Source organism: Larus michahellis, chromosome Z, assembly GCF_964199755.1.
Source record: "Larus michahellis chromosome Z, bLarMic1.1, whole genome shotgun sequence".
Lineage (NCBI taxonomy): Eukaryota > Metazoa > Chordata > Aves > Charadriiformes > Laridae > Larus > Larus michahellis.
In genome coordinates this window covers 20,144,618-20,167,006 of record NC_133930.1, presented here as the reverse complement: position 1 = coordinate 20,167,006, position 22,389 = coordinate 20,144,618, and the positions used below count along the sequence as shown (strand labels likewise).

General features: G+C 41.4%; 1 protein-coding gene across 1 annotated transcript in view; it reads left to right on the top strand.

Moving 5' to 3' along the window:
- Nucleotides 1-22,389, top strand: part of ANKRD55 (ankyrin repeat domain 55) — a 51,968-nt gene that overhangs the window by 2,396 nt on the left and 27,183 nt on the right. The window contains exons 2-6 of the mRNA XM_074569478.1: nt 4,256-4,378; nt 6,213-6,343; nt 8,393-8,502; nt 11,928-11,988; nt 15,617-15,745. Coding sequence (XP_074425579.1) covers nt 4,256-4,378; nt 6,213-6,343; nt 8,393-8,502; nt 11,928-11,988; nt 15,617-15,745 — 554 coding nt within the window. The remainder of the gene's footprint in view (nt 1-4,255; nt 4,379-6,212; nt 6,344-8,392; nt 8,503-11,927; nt 11,989-15,616; nt 15,746-22,389) is intronic.

Sequence of the window (22,389 nt, the reverse complement as noted above, 5' to 3'; positions counted from 1 at the left end):
TTTGGTATATCACTGATTTAAGCAGGCTTTTTTTTTTTTTTCAAGGAGAAGGGGAATATCTTTCATTGAAGCAATTTATATCGATGGAAGAATACAGACTAGCTTTCAAACATACCAGATGAATATCTGTTGGTCCAACAAAATAATCCAACCCTCCCTACAAACCCTTTACCCATCCCACACATCAGAAAACTATCCCAGCTACAGCTCAAAAAAACAGCATTCCAGGCTTAAAAATCTTACTGCCTCTTTGCAACACTTCCTATGGTACTGCTCATTATTATCTTATAATACTTATCAACAGTAACAGCAGTAGCCATGTGGGACTTAAAGACACCTAGCAAGATCTGAAAACCCTCCCCTCCTAATATTGCTTGGTGCCATTTAAATGTGTGCTGTACCTGGCCTCAAACATTTACCATTTAAACAGAGAAGCTAGACAGAACCTGGACTGGTACGTTCACAGACAGGCACACAGAGCGATTACTACTTTGTTCAGCAATCAATGAACCCATAATAACAGAGAGCGAGTTACAATTTCCAAAAACTGCCCTCATCTACCTCCTGCTGACCCTTGACACTGACATGCTGAAATCAAATAAACTGCCCAGAATTGTGTCCTGCTGACAAACTGTGGGAAATCACGTAAGGCATTTGGCTACTGGTGGAGACAAGAGGGTTTATAGGAAAGAGGGGAGTAAATTGTATACATAAATATTTCTTCTTCACAATGAACATAAATTATCCTATTATCCAGCCTTCAGTTTTTGAAACTTAGTGTTTCAGCAAGGTCTAAATCATTCATTGCCAAGACCACGTAACTAAGATGCAGCAAATTTATTTAGACCTTAAAAATCCAGTGCAGGAGAAAGCACGCATTTATGTACATCTAGCATGCACTTTGTAAAACAACACATCAGCTGACGCCACAAATCGCGTGAGACATGCATTCTTTATAGGAGAGTCAGAGGAGAATTCATCTCACAAGCAGTGTAATTTCATTGTTCTGAATCCTGTGATCATTCTGCATGTTTCTTTATATACCACCTTTTCCAACCAGAGGACACTTACTTTTTCTTAAAGAAATGACATGCTTTTAAAACACTGCAGCCTATTTCAGGCAGATTGACTCTTACCTTTGATTCTTTCTGAGGATTTTAGCTACAAAAGAAGATGTCACAACCTAGTATGTCATTTGGTCTTTGCTCAGTAAGATTCTTCCAGGCCTTTCGATGCCACCATTGTGCCAGCCTGCAATTTGTCCCTACCCTTGCTCCATACACAGGCATTTAGTTGGACCTTCTGCCTTTCTGAAGCTGACTGACAGCTTTCTTTTGCCAGTAGCACAGCAATTTTCCAAAATAAAATGTGAAATGTATCTGAAATGGCACCAGTACTCACTGGCATTTACAGACCTGCTAGATAATAAATAAAGCAACACCAACGCATTCAAAGATGGAGGGTCAGGATTTGGCTGTTCACAGTCCCTTTATCCCCCATGGTGGTGGTGCCCCAGCCGCAGCCGAGCTCCCCAGCAGGGGAAGCTCACAGACAGGGACACAAGCACTCAGTACCTCACTGTCACCTTCTGCAAAATGTGCACTCTCCGAACCATTCCTCTTTTGCCCAGGAAGGTGTCTGCAAAAAGAGCTGGCCGACAAGCTTTGCACCCATGCCCCATCATTCCTTGACAGGGTAAGCTGGAGGAAGATGAAGTGTCACCTGGAGCCAAGTGCATCCAACATAGATGACATCCAAGTCCTCCCGGCGTTTCCTGCTCCATGTCATGTGAGGCATCAGAAGACCATGTATCCATCTCCCTCCTCTCCCCCCACCCAAAGCCACACAGGTCATGTTAAAGACACCCCACTTGAAATTGTGTCACCCTACAGAAGCTGAATTAGTACCATTCTGCTTTATGTCAGATGCACAATATGGGCGCTTATCAGTTCTCCCTGGACCAGTCTACCTCGCCAGCAGGGTGACAGCCTGGTCCACCTGCCTCTCCTTGCGCTGACAGCTAGGACTCATGGGTAGGGAAGTGTGAATCCTGGATGTGGCTTCATGCCGCCATCCCTTAACAAGAGTGGAGCCCACGTTCTGCAAGAGCAGGCATTGGGAAAACTTCTTCGTTCATTCATCCATTCATTCAGAGTTTTGCTTCCTCTCCTCATACAGGAGGGTAATTGCTGTGGGAAAAGCAGGTTCATGGCTGGCACCTCCTGTGTGCCTCCAGGACTGGCAAGAGGAGCAACACAAGCGATGAAGCTCTGCCTTGCCGCCTTGCCTTCAACCACCCCATGCTACCCCCCTCTTTGAGTAAAGGAACTGGCCCAGACCTGAGCTTGTTATTAACACGTCCTTGCTGAGTTTACCTACTGTGAGAGCGGTCTGCAGATCTGGCATGATAAGGAAATCTGATTAATGGGTCCCGTGGTAAAGCCACTTCTTTTCTCATTGCTAGTCACTGATAATGACTCTCCAGAGGCAACGATTCCTAGTCTCTCCTGATCTCCCAAGCATGGAGGTCAAAGATTCTGAGCCAAATGAACAGTTCCCTCAGCATTAGACTCCCCAGTAGAATAAAAATCAACATTTTTAGTTTACAATTTTATCCACTGATTTAAAAGACCAGCTGGAAGAAAGGAAAGAAATTAAATTCTCTTCCCTCTCCATCACTCCTTCCAGTGATGGAGAGGGAAGATATGCACTGGTGAATGCAGATTTAACATCAGCTTTCTAGTTTTCCCAAGCCCACAACCAGAGCTCCAGCTTTGACAGACTAACCTTTCCCAGGGTAAGAGCTGATTGCGTTTCCATGGCAGCCAAGTTTTGAAGTTGAGAGTGATGATTGCATCCCAGGGAGAGAAGGTCACATGTGGGGAATTACACTGGGCTGTAAACCCCAGCATGGAGCTCACGTGGGTTCGGCTGCGACAACACCTGAACACAATGAGAATAGTGTGGCTATTACTTTTAAATTATCTTTAAAGATCTTTTATGACTCAAAAGTACATATGACAATGTTTAAAATGTAGTTTCTATGAATGTGTTAATAATAATGTATTATTTGATTATGAAAAAGACTTTTTACTAACTTTTCAAATTCTCTTTAAAGCACGTCCCTTTTTTCTGCACAGCTTACATAGTTATGCTATCTCCAGAAGACACGACAGTGAGGCTAAGTCACCAGTCACCTAATCTGTCTTTCCTTTGATCAACTCTCTAGTGTGATTTAGGCGTCAGTTTTACTTTCTCCCGCTAACAAGGTAGTGCAGTGGCTGGACAAAAGTTCTGCTCTGTAGCTCTGACCCTCAGCCACAGTGAACAGCAGACCGCACTGCGGCTGTACTTCTTTTTGAGTTAATAGAGATAAGAATCTGTTTTCAAAATTAAACATGAGACCGTGGCTGACCAAAAATACATATATAGAGGATTTTACCATTACATCAGATTTGACCCTGCACCAAAAGATCGACTCTTTTGACTCCTTGAGTTGACAGGTTAATAGTTCACTTGAGGCCAAAGCATGTTTAGGCACGTGGAGCATGGGATAAATACTCTGGAAGGAAGCTACAAGCAAAGAAGCAAAGAGACAACCATTGCATTAATTTCTCTAGAAACAAAAATTCAGGGAGTGTTCAGGAACAGGTCCTGCAAGGCACGTGCTCTAAATAATACCTCATACTGTAACTGCCAAACGAAATAAACCTCTCCTGGGCTCCAAGCAATAGTCTGCCTTTCCTTTTTGCAGGAATTATTAACAAAAAACATTGTTGCCAGAAGTTCACTCTTCTGAAAAGAGAATTGGCCTGGACACCACAGGGAAGGGAAGTGAAAAGCCTCAGTCTTCTGACTGGTGTACGGGTAACACTGAAACTGCAAACACCTGTGTCCTGATTTCATCCTATCTCATAAAAGTATAGCTGGCAATTTTATGAGCTACTTCAGTTATTACTTCGTTGTTTCTCAAGTCATGTTACATTAACATTAGCATGATTCCTTGTAGGAGTTGGAAACTTTCTACAAGTTTTCTTACGTCTTCTCAGTCTCTATGTCTGATAGTTTTCGAAAGAAATTATGAAGAAAACCAAGTTTCAGATGACTAACAAAAACCACAGTGCTTCTTAGATACACTTTATTCCACCTCAAGTTATGTAGTCATAAAAACTCAGTGAAATAAGTGTCATTATTTTCACTGTTAATCATTTGTACTTGCTCTCTGCTTACTCACGGACACACTCCTCCCCTGCAGGTGATGCAGCAGAAGAGATTGACTTGACTGTGGTTTACCAAGCAGCAGCTAACGGCGATGTGAACACACTAACTGCAGTGATTCGAGAAGATCCTTCCATCCTGGAGTGCTGTGACAGCGAGGGTAAATGAAGGCTGAGTTTGTTCTTAGGGGATTAGTCACTTTAGCTTGCAATTAAATTTTTATCCTGATTTCTGTGTTCAGCAAATTACATTTAGTAGCAGAATATGGGACATCTGACTTATTCTTTGGAACATCCACTGGAAATGCTCGTGTTTGGATACTTCCTTCCCCCTGTAACTGTAAGATTTTTTTATATGGATACAAATAAGTTGTTTTGCTATAATCAGACCTTATCTTGAATCTATTTTATCTTCTTTAGGGAGATGCTCAGAAATTGTTGTCATTTCAGGGAAGGAAAAAGAATTTTTTTTTATCATAGTGAAATGCTATACATTCTGCACATGTCTAGAGTAGGGGGTTCCAGTCTTTTGTGCTTTAAAAGTATGTGTACAGACACAGTTTGAAAGATTTTGTCACGTAATTTTTTGCCAAAGGCTTGGTTGTAAAATGTGCAATGATTTAAATAGTCTGTTTCATTTGTGAGGCTTCTGCTCCTTCTCATTCTATGCGGAGGTTACTATTTAATGTTATTACACAGGGATTGTAATCCAGCCCATTGGCTGGGTTTTGTATGCATCTGTTCCCCACCTAGAGCCACAGATCTCTGGAAGCTTCTCTCAAGGAAGACTTCGTTTATTCAAAACTATTTTTTCATTGCAGCTTCTTTTAAAGGGTCCTTATGAACACTGTCTATCCTAGTCCTTACCAGCTTTTACCAAGTTACCAATTTTTCCCACACTTAAAACCAGACATCCTAACTGTTATCTTTAAAACATCTGTTGGTCAGTAGAGAAAATGTCTGATCGAGCTAAAATGCTGTTAGTCCAGATCTTTAGTGGGAGGGGGACGACCTATGAAGGGCAGTGGGTGGAGACAGCATGGTCAGCAAAAGGAAGTATTTCGGCTCCAGAATAAGATTGTTTACTAGGTTGTACACGCAAATGTAACTAAAGACCAGACTTGCAAGACAAAACATATGGCTCATATCCTGCACATATGGCAGAGTCTGCATAACCTCAGGTCATGTATCTCAGCAGTTGCATTGAATCCAGTAAGAATAATTATTCTTCAGTTATGTCTGAAGTTTCTAGTGGTCTTGCCGCTTCTAATATACATGTTTATTCCTGGCTTAGTCATTTTAAATTGCTTTGTCATATTCCACAGAAAAATCTCTTGCTGTTATTCAGCAGTTAACAGAATGGAAGGAAGAGGAAGCAATTAAAAGATATAATATTTCATGATTAAGTTTGAATGTAGATTTCATTTTTTTTCCAGCACAGAAAATGTTTGCGGAATATAAAATAAATTCTCATGACAACAGAAAAGAAAATACTCTAGAGCAAATCCAGTCTTTAAAATAAGTTGTTGGCTACATAAAGCATCAAATCACACACATACACCTTTGCATGGGACAGGGCTTGATTTCACAAATCTTTGGAAGACACAGAGACAGAATGGAGCTGGGCTTTGAGAAAATTAGTCAAGCACCATCTGGCTGCTAGTCACTCTGAAGAATATCAGTGTCCAAAATGGTGTACAAAGCCAGCAGTTCGTATTGGGAGCTCATCAACAGAAAAATACTTTTCCCTCCAGAAGCAGAGTTAATGAGGCAAGGCGTTTGCTAATGAAGTCAGGCTCTTTTTAAAATCAGTGGTCAGTAACTGGCATAACAGTTACTTCCTGCCTGCAAAAAGCTGAGTACAACTGTTGGACCATTGTCAGAGAAAGGATTTGTTAAGTTACCCATGCTAACATTAGCAAATAAGAAAATATCTCTATCTTATGGCTTTGACAAAATAAAAATTGTAAAAGAATGTTTGACTTTCTTCCCCAGGTTGCACACCTTTGATGCATGCTGTGTCAGGACGCCAGGTTGATACAGTGAAGCTTCTGTTGAAGATGGGAGCCAATATTAATACTCAAGATGCTTGTGGACGTACCAGCTTATCTCTGGCAACTTATCTGGTACAAAGACTTAGGGGAGAAGGATGGAAAGATAGATGGAGTGAAGGGACTAAATGTGCAGACCAAATAAGATTTCTGTTTATACTACAGAAAGAAAAAAAGTACAAAACTTTTGTTTCTAGACAACAGTAAAATTGTAAACTTTACTATAATGCAAAGCTGGAAGCAATGATAATTAGAAAAGGACCAGCACTCCTGTTAGAGTGTCCTTTCTCTTCTGGGTTGCTAAATCAGTACAAGGTACGGGGATCTCACTAGATCCAGGGTCCTCCATGTGGAAAGCCACTTGTTTCTGTGCACTGGAAAGTCCCCTCTTTTTCTTAATATGCAGATTAAATTCTCCCCTCCTACCATCAACATCAGATTTTTATGCTCCAGAGAGGACACTCTATCTCAAGTTCTGGTGGCCAGCAGGCATGTTTTCCTGTACACCACATGAGCCAGGGCATTGCTTTTTTTTATTATAGTGGTGGACCTTGGATGGCCAGGTTACCATAAGTTCAAGTTGCTTCAGGTGTCGGTGCAGATACTCAGATCACAGGCAACTCAATCCTCCATTCAACATGCGTGCAAGTGATAGTAGGGGCAGACATCCCATGGAGAAATTTGGGAAGAGAGATGCTGTGCTCTGTTTGAAGCACACAAGGATGGTCCTCTTCTCCTTAGTCTTCTAATCCTCGCCGGAGGGAATTCAGGATTCAGAGAGAGGATGGGAACCAAGCTAGTTGGGCAGACGGGTTTATTGTGGGCTTCCATTCTTAGTTGGACAGAAAGGAGGAAGGAATGTTCACCCTTGCTGCATAGTATGAGTTATGGCTGGATGACCGCCAGTTCATTTAAACAGATACCGTGGCAGCCTAATTAAATCGCATCCCTTGCATCTAGTTTCTTCCGGGACAAAAACAATGCTTCTGCTCAGCTATGCAATATTCAGCCAGAAAATAAGTGTAGAAAATGGCAAAACAGGCAGTCTCATTCAATGCAAGGAGCATGCCCCACTTACTTGAAAATAAACATTTCCTCTGCCAGATAATTTTCGAAAATCCCGTAATTAGTGTCATGCTCCTTTTTTCCTTCCTCTTTTCCCAGAGGGGAAAAAATATTATTTGGAAAAAAAGAAGTGACTGGAAAAGATTTAAACCACCCAGGCTTCGAAGTTTCCATTTCTCTTTCTGGAATGGATATAATTGGAGGTCTAGAGAGCATTTGGCTGTGATGCCTGTCCAGAGAACTGAATCCAGCAGAGCTCCGCAGTCACAATCACATGCAGAATTTGATGATCTTATGCCTCCACCAGGAGCTGCAACAGGGATGTTTTGATTCCATCGTTGCCGCCCTTTTCCCTACAAATGCTGGTAATGCCCATCCGATGTAGCTCATACAGGAGGGAACAGTCTTTATCGGTTGCTTGCAGAGGTTTGCATGACACTTAAACACTTGCTTGATTTCCCTGGGACTTAAGTATATGCTGAAAGATTTATGCGCTCATAACCCAATTGTTTGCTTGCTTTTTTCTTGAGGTGATCAATAGAAGGTTTTAGTCCAAGAACCGATTCATCATTTCTGGTTTGGTGCTGTTTTCAGTCTAACGCTGTTACTGATCCAAACTTCTGCAACAATGTTTATAAGACCACACTCTAAGGCTTTTTACTATTGATTTGCCATGCCTGCTAAAATGTCATAAAGGAAATGAGATTAAGTGCTCATGTTCTTGGTTTAACCTAGCATAATTAAATCCACATGCAGGAATATGCGTAGCATTTGCTAGTGATACAGGAATTAGCAGGTCTTTAATTACTGTTTAGTCAGTCAGTATTTGCCACAGCTGCAGAAAAACCAAAATGCAGTGTAAAGAAAACACCTTATCACAGAAAGGAATGACCGAGCGAGTCTGAGAACGCTAAGAGAGCATATTCGGGGGAAACAAAAGACCAGTTCCCCTGCTGGCAGAAACAGCTACACTCACACACGCGTGCCAGAATCACCAGGCAAAGATCTGGCCTGATGCACTTCACTTTGCTCTTTGACATGCTCTGATTTTTTTTTCAGGGCTGGCTGGAAGGCTGTGTCAGCCTGCTCAGAAACGGTGCGAAGCAGAACATACCCGACAAAAACGGGAGGCTGCCACTACACGCTGCCACCGCAGAGCCTGATGTGAGGTATGTCCCAGGCTCCAACAGCGTTTGCTGGGTGATTCTCAACAGGTGGTCCCCCACACAAGCTACCCAGCCCCTTCCAAGTCAGGAATGTTAGCTGTGACAGATGCACCTGTGACTTTCTCCTCCTTTTAGTGGTTATCATGAAGGAGGCAGACAAGAGGAAAAGCATTGTACAACACTTGTGTGACAGAGATATATGCCCAAGTGAGGTGAGGAGCCTGGCTTAAGATCACAACAGCAGGAGGAAAAAAAAAAAAAAAACAGAGGTTGAAACCCTGGGTTTCCCCTGACCAATTACCTTTCTGCCACCTCCCCACAAGAAATATTACAAGAAGTTCCGTCTCTGGACTTCTCCTTCAAGTAGCATGGCAAATGTGAGAAAAGTCTTCCACACGACAAGCTCTCTGAGAGCCCCTACTGTAAAGGGGAAGCTGAGGTTTGGTGGACTGGCTCATTTTTAACTACTTTTACTGAAGGTGGAGTAAAAACTACAGAGTGTCTTCACAAGAAGTCTTAGGAAAGAACCTCTTTGTCTCATTCCAGCCTGTGATAATAGGAAGGTTTAACAAATTTTGATTTGTGCATTTGAATACATTCACTCAAAAAACTCCAATAAGTAAATCATGTCTGGAGGGACAGGAACACGTTAAAGTCAGGTATAACATTCAGTACATGTAAAATGTTCATGTGACTTAATCACTGGGTCTATGGCTCTGCTGCCGTTGCCGTATCAGACCAGCCCAGACCTCTGTGCATTTCTGCTGATCTTGCTTTCCAGCCTTTTTTAACAGCTTTATTCATTTTCCACGTTATCATTGCTTTTCATGCATCACTTGGAGAGAATAGTTTGAGGTTTGTGCAAAAGTACGGATCACTATCATTAAACAAAGCCTCCAAAGAAAGAAGACAATGTTTGTACAACACTGCACATGCTGCTACTTGAAAGGGAACACTAATCTACTTTACTGGCAGCACACAGGGTTCCCCAAACATTTTTCACATTCTCTATGGATACGGGCAGACCTTTGCTCTGCACAGGATTTTACCAGTTGCTCAATTCCTTTTCCTCTGTCTTCTTACTGGGTTTGCCCCAAGCACAGATGGGGGAGGCTTTTCCATCACGGTCATTGTCACTGTCTTGAATCCCATGTCATTGCCGAAAGTGTATACTCAGTGGTCATCTACAAAATACTTTTTCAGCCAAGTTTGAAAGCTGGCAGCCTGCTGCTACAACCCCATGTGCTCGAGGCAGCACATGGACTCATGGAAAGACAGAGACAGTGATCATCCAGTTTATGTATTGATTTGATAATTGATTTATGTGCTTCAGTGCCTTCCGAAGAGCCTAAGAGGAAAGGTGGAAAGAGAATCCATGAACTTCCTGACCTATGCCGTTAAGAGTAGATATCAGAGAAATCTCAGCTGCATGGCTGAATATGTGCTTATTTGACGTATGTTGTTGCCATCTGACATTTGACCTGACTTATGTTGCCATAATTGCCTAAGGATGTAAGTGAGCCAAAGTTTGTTGATAGAGGTGTTGCACTCAAAGAATGAGATTTCCTTCACATACACTGGTTTCATTGATTCTGTCTGGGGTTAAACTGTGTATCAGATTGCAAAACCATGCATCAGACTGTAAAACTCTGATAAATGGGTTTTACAAATATATTATGGTTATCTCACTTTCTTTCTGCTCACTAATCCATTTTTACCCAGATCTGTTTTCAGATACTGAATTTCTGAGGTTCTGAGTCATTATGCCAAATGACCACAAAATATCTCTTCCTCTTTACAAACTTTTACCAAACTAATCAAAGCAATACTAAAATGTCATTCTCTACAGAGTTCCTGTAGTATGCCTTCATTATGCCATTGGTTGTATGATTCAGAAAAGGAGACGTAAAAACCCTTTTCTACAAGTATTTCTATCCATATACCAATGGATTTGAAGTCCTGGCAACTCACTGGGGTCTGCACAGTCTTCACCCTTAAGGGATGATCTAGTTAGAAAAAAAAAAAATTTGGACTTCTGGCACCTGAAGATGGCATTATGAATGGATAAGCTTTTCACCTGCAGAATTGCCCAAATCATCCCTAAGCAACTGTAAATGTCTTTCTTTTGAATAATTTACATTATTTAGTTGTATATTACTGGGGGTGGGGGACAAAAAAAAACAAAAAAAAAGCCCAAAATTTGTCATGCAACATTCTCAACTTGATCTGATCCTTGATCCACACACCTGAGCACAGTTTGAACTGGAAAGCATGCTGGAACTTGTTGAAGATTGTCCTCATGAAAAGCAGCGAAAGATTTTCATTCATTCTCCTATGCATGCGAATAAATGCATGCTTGTATACATTTATCTGCACAATATCTGTACATTTATCAGAGTTCCTTCCTCGACACTTTATCTTGCAAAATAGCATGTCTTTTAAATGTTCATGTTTTGAAGGTTTCTAGCAAATTCACACCTTCAGATGAGCCACATATTTGCATCACAATCTTATCTAGGGATGCACTAAAGGTATATTTTTCCTTTTGCTAGAATCGCAGGAACCATCCACGTTAGGATCCATGCTACTGGGCTTTGTTACAGCCTGTGACAGGATGGTCCTTTTCATTTCCATGGTTCACCCGTGTACACGATCCAAACACTTAGTATCCTACTATAAAACACAACCATCTTTGCCAAATCTATAGTGATTTCAGAACATCTTCATAGGATAACAAAAGGAAAAGAAAAGCAAAATCCATGCAGTGTTAAAAATATTATTGCACTTGAATAATATTTCACGTAACTTATTTTATTGTAACTGTTCCCTCCACCAGAGGGGAGTGTTTGTAGTCTGATATTCTATAAAATGTGAACGAATGCACTGCTATATTTTATACCGAAACAATGGCCCTATCCCAGCCGACACACTGTAAGGCCTTGTAAAACGCTATTGGTTTGTGTGTGTGTAAATATGTAGTATGCATGCATACACACATGCATACGAACACATACACAAAAACACATTACTCCGAGAGTTGAGGAGAGTGAAAAATCCTTTTAGAAACTGGTGATTAGCATTTCTGTTTCTTTAAAACTTTATGAAATCGGGTGACAATGAATTGCTAAGCTACCAAAAGCTGCACACATGTATAATATTAGACACTCTGTTTCTAGCCTGGCAATCAGCACAAGAATTCTTCCTAGTGCATCTGCTTTTAATTCCCAGCACTAAACTTCTTTTTTCACAGGAAGCCAGAAAGTCCTATTTGCTTCTCTAGTATGACAAAGCTCAGACCTAAGATTCTGACCTGTGCCCATCACCCATTCTGATTTTTCTTGAAATTGCATGTTTTATTTCTCAAAATATGTCAATTTTTCAGATTTAGTCAGGAATACAGAACACTGATTATGTCTTTGCTTCCGCAGGCTTCTGAACGTGCTTCTGCAGCAGTCAAATCTGAGTGAAATTAATCATCAGGACAATGAGGTGAGTGAGTTTGTGCTACAAGTCACAGACCCAGGCTCTGGGGGCATACGAGTCATGCTGTTCAGAAAGGTCCACTGTACTATCAATTTTGTGATGAGACTATGCACTAGTCAAAAATTTCTATAGAACTTGTGCTGAACTTTGAAAGCATTATCTTATTTTTCCTACTATATGTGATGCACCTTTAGGCTACTAAACTGTCTCCATATACTGCCAACTATGAGGTAGGTACCTTGAATCAAATATTAATTTCTTTTCATTAATTGCTTGGCCCCTGCCAAGACATTAAGTGCTTTTGATTCCTCTGAAGTTAGACATTGGACTAAATCTTCACCTTTACCAATCGTCCTATCGTTAAAGTACTCTGCTCGGGAAAAATATGGTAAAGCTGGTATTACACAAAACAGCTACAAAATTTTATGCTATCCTCTGGTCCTCAAAGAATTGTGCCTTGCACATAGATATATATATACAAATGTGTGTGTATATATATATATATATATATATATAAATAGTGTACACAGGAGACTGTTAACTTCCCAAATGTCGTATTCTCCAAATAGAGAAGACAAGACACAAAAGAGAGCCTGGATGCCTTTTCACATGTTTCTCTTCTACTCTAAAAATTGCTGAAGGACACTTCTCCATGGTGCCAGAACTGCCACAGGGTTCTTAATTTTCTCTTTTGCCATGAACTTTCCTTATCTGCTGGATGGTTTGCAGACCCTGCTCGCAACAACCTAAACCAGACTTATGCTTTGTCTTGGTGTAGAATTATGTTGCTAACGAATTGCATAGAACCATGGATCATAATTTCAAGCTATAATGTTTTGCTGTAATGTACCACTATATGCAATTTGGAACTTTTAGTCCAGCTCACTGTCATTTGGCATTCAGAAGATATTTGGTCAAGTGTCAGTACTAAGCCCTGAATATTCATGTTTTCTGAAGAATGTGTATCCTCACAAATCACTGCAGCTAATAGAGCTGTTGTCTTGGCATAAGTAAAATGCTTCAGTTTTCCCATCTTACACTTGAGAAAAACACCCTGATGAATGCAAAAATGCCAAAACAGTAAGAAATACACCTGGAGGTTTCGTAGTTTCCACAACTGTGGCTTTCTGTGGGTTTACTTAAGAAGCCTGTGAGACAACAATGTGAAGAAACATTCCCTGAAAAAGCCTCGAATCCAGGCAAAACAAGTGTCACACTATATTTCCCGCTGCCATTTCTTGGTTTTTTCTCCTTTTTTGTCCCCTATTGCTCCTCATTTTTTTATAAATGTGCAATTGTTTGTCTCTCCCACCTTTAATATTATATTCTGCTGGATCTTCAGCTTTGAGAGTTCTGATACCGCTGTCATGCTTCCTCTCACAAGCAGTGGTCTACCCACAGATGCCGCTCAAGGGTGGCATCACCACACACAAATCAGAGAGGTGGGGGCTAGACGACCCCTGCCCGCTGCTGCAGGCCCACATGTGTGAGCTGCCGCTACCACCAGCTCAACGTTCTTTGCTCAGCTGGGTGCTCCGAAAGGACACGTGGAATGTAGAGATTATTAGAAAAGAAATAGAGAGCAAAACAGGAAGCAGCATTACGCTCTTTCTGAATCCTTGGTACACCCGCATCTTGAATGTTGGCTGCAAGAGTAATCTGAAAAAGGACATACAAGAAAAGGAACAGAAAAGGACTACAAAGATGGTAGTGGTTATAGGGCGGCTTCCTTTCATGGGCAGGCTAATGACTAGAACTAACTAACTATAATAGGACTTTCAGCTCAGCAACTATGTTGGAGGGATGAGATAATACAAGTCCATGGCATCATAAATTGCATGGACAAGATGAAAAGAGAATTACTATCAACTGGTTTTTACATTTACAATGATGAGGACACCTACAGAAATTATCAGGCAGCAGTTTTAAAGAAAATTAAAATAGTTACTTTTTCAGAAAATGCATCATTACCCTGTGGAGGTCTGGATGTCATAGGAATTCTTTAGCCTGATTAACAAATGTTAGGTGACTGTATATCATCAAGCCTTGTTTCTTATATTTTCTCCCTAAGCATCTGCTGCTGATCTCTCTGAGCTGTGTCCACGCACCAGAGGGTTATTTGATCCCTACCCACAGTTCTCACACTCTTATGTTACAGCTAACTCTGCAGGTTACCACAGTAAAAAACGAGAAAAAGTTGATTTTTCAAGGACTTTTTGTCTATATCAACAGACTGAGAGTGGACGACAGAAAGCCATCGTGGTACACTGTAGCTTTCCCTTTTTCAGGGATTTTTTTCTGCTTTCCAGGACTAGGGGCGAGGACTCAATTCCCAGCTGAAAATCATTTCACTGAAGCCTCACTTCACAGCACTCGCAGACACTGAGTATCCATCAGCAGTACTAAGTCCCTTGTGTCAAAACGTTGGTCTGCTGACGTCAATGGCAGAGCTCCCATTTATTTCAGTTAGGGCAGGATTTTACCCTGATTTTTGGTTTTACAAAACCAAAACCACCATGATTAAGCTTTTCAAACCCTAACTAAAAACAAAACTGCTCTTGTTCAACTGCTCTATTTTGTCATCACCTGTACTTAAGCCATCTGGGGACTTGAAAAGCCTTATAAGATACCTGATGAGTGAGAGAAATTAATGTTAGGGCATTGAAGCTTTTAGTTAGAAAATCACTGCTAACAACTTCCGCTATTAATGCACTGATAAGCTGTCTGCATCAGCGTTTTATACCTTGTACTTTACCCGACTTGTTGCTGATTGGCTTTATGGCGTTCTATTTCAAGCTTTATTTTCCCCTCTACATGTTTTGCTTTTTATCATTTTGGAAACTAGGCAAGACCCTTGAAACACATTTGCCATGATAAGAGACAGTAAATGACACCTGCCCAAAGTAAAATGTTGCTACACCTGAACAACACTTGTCATTTTTAAGAAACACATTGAATGAGTAAAATATTATGGATGTAGAGTAAAATATAGATGTGTAGAACAAAGCTGATGAACGTGAAAATACAGGCCATGAATCCTCTGATCTGCCAAGACTGACTGAACACAGCTAAGATGGAATAAAAACGCAGGTCAATAGTTTACCATTTGCTTTGTTTTCTCCCTAAAGAGTAAATATGAGATGTTTATATTGTGACTTTGTTGTTGACATCACTGGGCCAGTTCCTTAGCTTGCCGATTAGTGCCAGCGAGAATACTAGCTTATAATATTTATTTTGGATGAAAGATACAACCTAAAATAAACATTACACTGTGTCATGTCAAAGCACCAGTCTAAAACAGACTTTTCTCACAGCATCCAAATTGAGCAGTGAGGAACCATCCCCCAGCTGCTGTGGTCCTGACGACGCATTATTTATAACAGGCTACAGTCGTGTACAAAAGAAGCATTCACATTTATATGCATTTTCTGTGATAACTCCAAAAAGCTAATTGCTTGGCTCCCCCTTATGACTCCACTAATTCAGAAACTGTTCCTAATTATTCCAAATCAAGAGGGAGAGGGAAGAGTCTGTGGGTCCCGACTGGTTTCAGGACTGTCTAGCTTATCTACAGAGACTTGAAGGGTGCTCCTGTGAGTGACGATCATTTGCTCTCCGGGTTTGTGGCTTTCAGGGAATGACTTCGCTCCACTGGGCTGCTTTCCACAACAGGCCCCAGCACACCCAGACTCTGCTGCACAAGGGAGCAGACCTGACCCTGGTGGACAAAGACTTCAAAACAGCTCTGCACTGGGCAGTACAGGTGAGCCACCGCCGCCGTTCCACCAGGCAGCTGCTTGAGCCGAGCTGGGTATTGCAGAGTACTCAATACTCCAAAAGCAATGATTTTCCTGTGAAATGAGGAAAATGGATGGTAGGAATGCCCACGAACGGCCCCAGCATTTTGCCAGTGGGCAGGGATCAAGGATCCAATGTCTTCTTTGGAAAGCAAAGCATGGTCCATACAGGCTCAGCACTGTTGCCCTAAACAAAAGTTATGACTTATCTCACTGGGACCATGTGTATGCTTCATGTTGAACTCATGCTTTATCTTTTTCACTAAATCAGGGTTGCAGAAATCAGCAGCTTAAATAGTCTTGACAAAGTCCTTTGGGAATAAAATAACGTAAATACCAGGTAAAACATTTAAACAGCTATAGTTGTGGAATAATTAGCTGAACCGTTGAGGCCCTGCTTCTGTGGAGATTAAGGAAGACAAGAAAAACACATTTCCTGTTGAGATGTATGTTCCTCTCTCCTATACAAGAAAAACATCAAATTGCTAAAAATTACTCAGGCCATCATTAGAGAAGAAAAACGCAGAGGTTTAATGTGGCATTAAACTCTGTATTATGCATTTGGTAGAAAGTGGTCTAAAATCCAGCGCAATTGATGAAGTTATGCCTAAACTTTACTGCAGAAAACTTCCCAGATGAAATTATATAAATATGTTTTTACTTGCTCTCTTGCCATAGCGAGTTCCGGTATCAATGTTCAAAACACCTGCAAGCCAGATAAACAGAAATAGAACTTGCACGAAAATCCAGTAACATTTTCCTACAATGACTAAATATTTGCATCCTCGCCTTTTGGTCTAAGTTCACTTCTCTTGAAAAATGTGTCAACAAAGAACTTTAAAAGCTCTGAGCTGCCACATACTATATTTGCAAATGAGTAAGGACACCTAGAACAAATAATGTTTCCTTCAACCACAGCCTCCCACAGGTGGTTCACGTACAGTAGGCTCAACTTTTGTTTTTCTGAAGTAGAGGTATATTTTGGTCTTTGCAACTGGTATTATCTCAACATTAGTTTTGTTCTTCTTTAATCCTAACCAGTCTGAAACTGGGCTACATTCCTTGCTATTTTGCCTTAGGAGACTAAAGGTATCTGCTCTAAAAGCAGGCCGTTGAGCATTTTTCCTAGGCTTACTCCAACGCCGGCTGCTTCCAGTGGGAAATCTCTGAAACTCATGCAAGTTCCTGTAGGCTGGGCAGTGGTCTGGGTCATAGCTCTGGGAACAAGCTGTGTCTCAAACAGAAAAACAAAGGGGAGCCCCCTTCATATCAGGACCCTCAGAGTTCCCCTCATACCTTAATCTTTCCCTGTTTCTGTGTTTCATAAATTTTATTATTTAATTCCACCATTAACTCCCACCTCCACCTTCCTCTCACAAACATGCAGAACAACTCTTGAGAAAGGGGGGAATTAAAACTGCAGGAACCCCACTTGCTCTCAGGTGGAGGCAAATCAATCACAAATTCCTCTTCTTTCTCCCTTCAAGCTGCTCCCAGAAATCACCGGGAACATGTACAGGAAAACATCCCTTTTTTTCCTCTTGAGAGATTCCTGCTATGAAGCCTTATAAATTGCTTCTTCCATCCACATACTTCTCCATATTCTAGGTCCAGAAGGGATAGCTGAAATACCAGAGCACGGAATAGATCTGTTAATATTTCTCTTACTCAAGCTTGGCCAAGAAAAAATACTTCAGCCAGTGCTCTCTGCTGCCCTATTAAGCACAGGAGAAATAGATACTGTGGACAGGCATGACTTTCTCTGCTATGACAGAGAGCAGAACAACAGCTCTGCTGGGTGGGATTATCATCATGTCTAATAGCCTCCTCTGTGGCTGCTGGAAAGGGGATTATTTTTCCTTTAAGAATTGTATTAATATCTTCAGAGCACAAGAGACTCACAGAGCTCAGGCAGTACCAGCTGCAAGGGTTGTTTTTGACTGAATAGGGCCCAGTGTTTAATTTAATTTTTAAAAAATGCAGCAAGGGAACTGCACAGAAACTTGTTTCAGAAGTTGCAGGAAAGAGGCAGCTTGTGCACACTGGGCTGAAACACAGCATGGGACCACATAAAAAGCATTGCCCGCCATTTGAAACCAAATTCTCAGGCATGTTTTATATGAAATAATTGTTCCACGCTGGCTGTTTTAAAGACCACATGTTTGGCGCTTGGTCCCCCATCAGACAAGCGGTGGCTGTAGAGTGCCAGCTGTGTAACCCGACAGACCTTGCCCCCACCAAGGGCTGCTCTATTGAAAATCTCAAACCTCCTGCCGCTCGAGTTCACGCCTTCACTGCAAATGTGTTACATCGGTGTCAAAAACACAGATCATTCTGGTCTGAAGTAAGAATATCTCATGTCACGTTTTTTAAACATGCAACATTTTTAAGAGCTGGTGCAGACTGGGCCATGTGAGAAGCATCTCAGGAGGTATTTTTCTCCTTTCTTTGCAGACAGCAATAATTGCTGGGGTGAAAAGAAAACACACCTTTGTAACAAAAACAAACTGGTAACTGAGACTTGAACAAAGTGTAAAGCCATTTTAACAGTTCTAGATAATGGTGTCATTTGAAACCTAGTAAAATATAGTATATACTATACAGTATACACTATCACACTACATAATACTGTATCATAATAGCATTCGTAGTACCTTGGAAATAGTCTGGGAAGATCTGGAGTCTTTCTACATTGCCTTGCCAGTTGTCATGATTTTTACCAGAAGTTTCCTTGCCTCTTTCTCAAAACTTTGGCTCCCAAAGTCACGATTATGTAAAAATATCAGCTTTCATTTAAAGAATAAACAAACAATCAATCAAAGATTCTTTTTCTGAAGTGAAGAAATGCAAACCTCTAGGGATAAAAAGAAGGCAACTAATAAGAAGCCATTAAAAATAAAACTCTGCCATGTGGAGCTGCGCTTATGATTTTTTTATAGGTTGATTAGGAGTGCAAAGTTTTAAAAAATTACGAGCCCGCATATTTGCTCCACAGCAACAACGCAATTATTTCATTCCCCCGTTTCCTGAGAGCATAGCTTAGACACATTGTAAAAGCAAAGCATAGGCAATTACTCCTTCGTGTTTGGCCGAGCAAGCGCAGCCTCCTCTCCGTAATTACTTGGAAGGGGAGAGCACACTTAGACTTCAGGATGTCTAGGAACGAATCTCCCCGCTGCTGCAGGGCACCTTGGAGACGCAGCTGGCCACCCAGCCAGGGGTGGAAGAGGACGGGGCCAGGGAGGGCAGCTCAGGGACAGGTTCTCTCCCACGGGATCACTGTGCTTCTCCTCTCCGCCCAGCATACCGGGATTTTCCTGAGGGCTGCCTACGGTGGAAGGATTCACAGGGATTTCTGAAGACTTCTTAAAACTTAGTGCATGTTTCTCCATGGCAGACGTGTTTCTTGTTGGATTAGGCCAGAAAAGGTGCATTTGCTAGGCATAATTCACAATCTGGGCGGTTTCAGACAGATTTCTTTCACTGCAAAATTGTACTTCTTTTCTTTTTGTTTCACGCAGTTTTCTAGAGATAGCAAGAAAGGGAGAGTAGTGATTTTTTTTTTATGTCACTAAGCTTTAAAGGCAATTTTGACTGTTAGCAAACAAATGAAGAACAGATCCAATTTGCATTTTTTAAGCATACCCTTAAGAAATCCCTTTCTTGTGTAAATATTGTCATTCCAGCAAAGGTACAGCTGTTGCTCAAGAAGGTGTTGCATAGCAGCAGGGCTCTACAGAGTGAGCTGTCAAGTTGCAAAACGAGGAGGAAGAGAGTTTGCAAATAGTTCTGAGTAAGGAATAAACTTGCTCCAATGTCATTGGAACCTTTTTCCAAAAAGTGCCCTAAACATTTGTGACAATATCTGCAATAGCAAATTAAATGTGCTTGAGTCTTGGCTCTGTCACCGAGGCCAGCTATCACAGGAGAGCCTGTGTCCCCACTGCTAAACTCTCTTGTTGTCTAAAACAGGATGGTCATATGCAGACCACTGATGGTCTGTGGCCCATGTTAGCTCCTGAACTATGACCAGGAACTGTTGGGGAAAGTGTTTCTGACCCAAGCCAAAAACATGTCAGGGAGGATTTAAAAAATTTTACAGTACAGACAACAGAGTTCTGGTGCTCAGGGATGTTCCCTAGTGCTACTTAGTTTTTTATACAGCTGTAACCTGTTTCTCCACTTTTGTTTCTGTCAGCTCATAAGCCAAAGCTGCTTTTCTGACTTGTACATGGTATAGCAGTATTGATACACAAACCCATCAGTACAACCAGATCACAAGAAAAACTACCTTTACCTGAAATAATTGACTGATATACAGCAAGTCGTTCAAGTATGAACATGTCGTTGACAATGTAATTAATCACGCCAATCAAATTTCCAAGGAAATGAACTCCCACTGAACTTCACAGGAATTTGTCTCAGGCAAAAGCTGTAGGTAAGTACAGGGTAATTGCGAGACCTCTTCCCAGCACAGAGTCTATGTGTAACTCCACAAGCGGATGCCAGAACATAATGTACATGCACCACACTTTTTGCATATCTATAAATGTTCTGATCTCCTATGCCTGACAAAAAGACACTGGAAGACAAATGTTTCCATTTCTCTGATAGTGGTAAGGACTAAATCCTTATTCTACTATGGAATAAAAGATGACCTCTTTTTCAAAGCATGTATAGAGCTCATCCAGAGAAATCATTCCTCACAACAATGTACGAGCAGGGGAAAGTTGCCAAGTAATTTTAGTCATAGCCATAGTCATTTACACAGTAAATCATACACACTTATTATAGAAGGCTCCAAATGAAAATAAATTCTCAGAGAGACTTGGCCAATATTTCATGCAGTTCTTCCGTTTGAGCAAAGAGAGGGTAGGAGAAGCAGCGACTTATGACAGCCACAGAGGTATGCCTCCATGACTGCCTTTGTCATTTGGTAGCCTTTTCCAACACCCGCTAAGGCTGCTGAGAGGATAAATATTTTAAAAATACCGTGTCCCCTAGTTGTATCAGAGGCAGCAGTGCTCTGAGGACCACAGTACAAAGTATCCTGTACAACAACACGTTCTCTTTCCAAGAGTACCACAAAGTCAAGCCAAGCTGGGTCGCCCTGTGTCTGCAAGAGACACTGTCTCAGTGGGTGTCTGAGGCTGAAGCACTGGGGTTAGGAGGAGACAAATGAGCTTCCCCCTGAACTGGCTGAGTCTCACCAATGTAACTACAGCGGCGTCAGTTGAGTTGCTGTTAATTTACATTGGTTTGCCATCAGAAACACACCCTGTGAAGTGCCTGGTCTGCATCCAGGCAACTTCTGGCAAAGTTTCCCTGGCAGGAGGAAAGCTGAAGATGGTATTACAGATTGTTCCTTTCCTTAGCACAGGGACCAGTTGCCTCTGTCCCCTGAGGGTAGAGAAACCACGGGGTGCTCTGAATTTTTGCACTGGTTCTACACTGCCAACGCAGACATCTGGCGGCCAGGGCACGGCAGCAGCACAGGTAGTGAACATGCTTCCATTCCTCAGCTTTTCCTAGTCTGGGGTACAGAGGAGGGACACTGAAAGTCCTTAACAATGGAAGAAAGCTCCCACGTGTGCAAAACTCTTCAGCAACCCAAGTGGCCAGCCTTATGGACGTTTCTCACTGCAGTATGTTTGCTGCAGATTAGAAGGACAGGCATTATGTCTCCTCTCTGGAGTTTGGCATTCTCCACGTTTAAAACGGCAGACACTGCATCTACAACAAGATGGGGATGTGTTGTTCTGATACAGCCTTAATATCTGATTCTAACCAAAGACGTCCTCACTGTGAATGCAACACCGTATTTGTCTTGTTCTGATTTTAGGATGAAACTCTGAACTAATGTTACAGTAAAGGTAATGACATAATACATTGCCATGGTACTCTGTACATGAACATGAACATGAGGAAAACTGCATTTCAGTGAAATGAAAATCCCACAAGGGAAAAAATTGTACTGGAGGAACAGTTCGGTTTTGCCAGTATAACTGAGCACACGGCTTCTGCCGTCAAAGCCTTGGGTCACAGATCAAGACTTTTCAAGCCCCAACCAACAAAGCCATGTGGGAAGAGTCTGTGAAATGGCTTTTGCTTTCAGTAAATACAGAATTTCATAACCAAAAAAAGAGAAAAATGTGACTTTAAAAGGACAGATGTATTTACCAATGTAATAACTTCAACTGGAGTTATAAAGGAAAAAAGTCCACAGACAAGTTACTTGTTCAAATTTCGCTATGGGTTGCTCAACAAATACTTTAAATAGCTCATGTTTCTTTATTTCAGTAAAGGAGAAAAAGACCTTTACTTTTTGTTTGTTTGTTTGCTTGTTTGTTACATGGCCCCGTTGGTGTTACAGTCAATTTCATATTAAAATATGCTCTCTGCATCCGTTTGCGAAGGATAAGAGGAAAGATAAAAGGGTTAGGAGACCAGCCAGCATTTTGTAAAATAAAACTCAAAACAGCACCCAATGCTGCACAAAGATGGTTTCCAGGAGGAAGCCAGAAGTACTGATGCAAATTTTATTTAAAATATAGTAATTTATGGTGCTTCTTTATATCAGTAAGTAACCTCCCAGAGTAATGCAATGGGA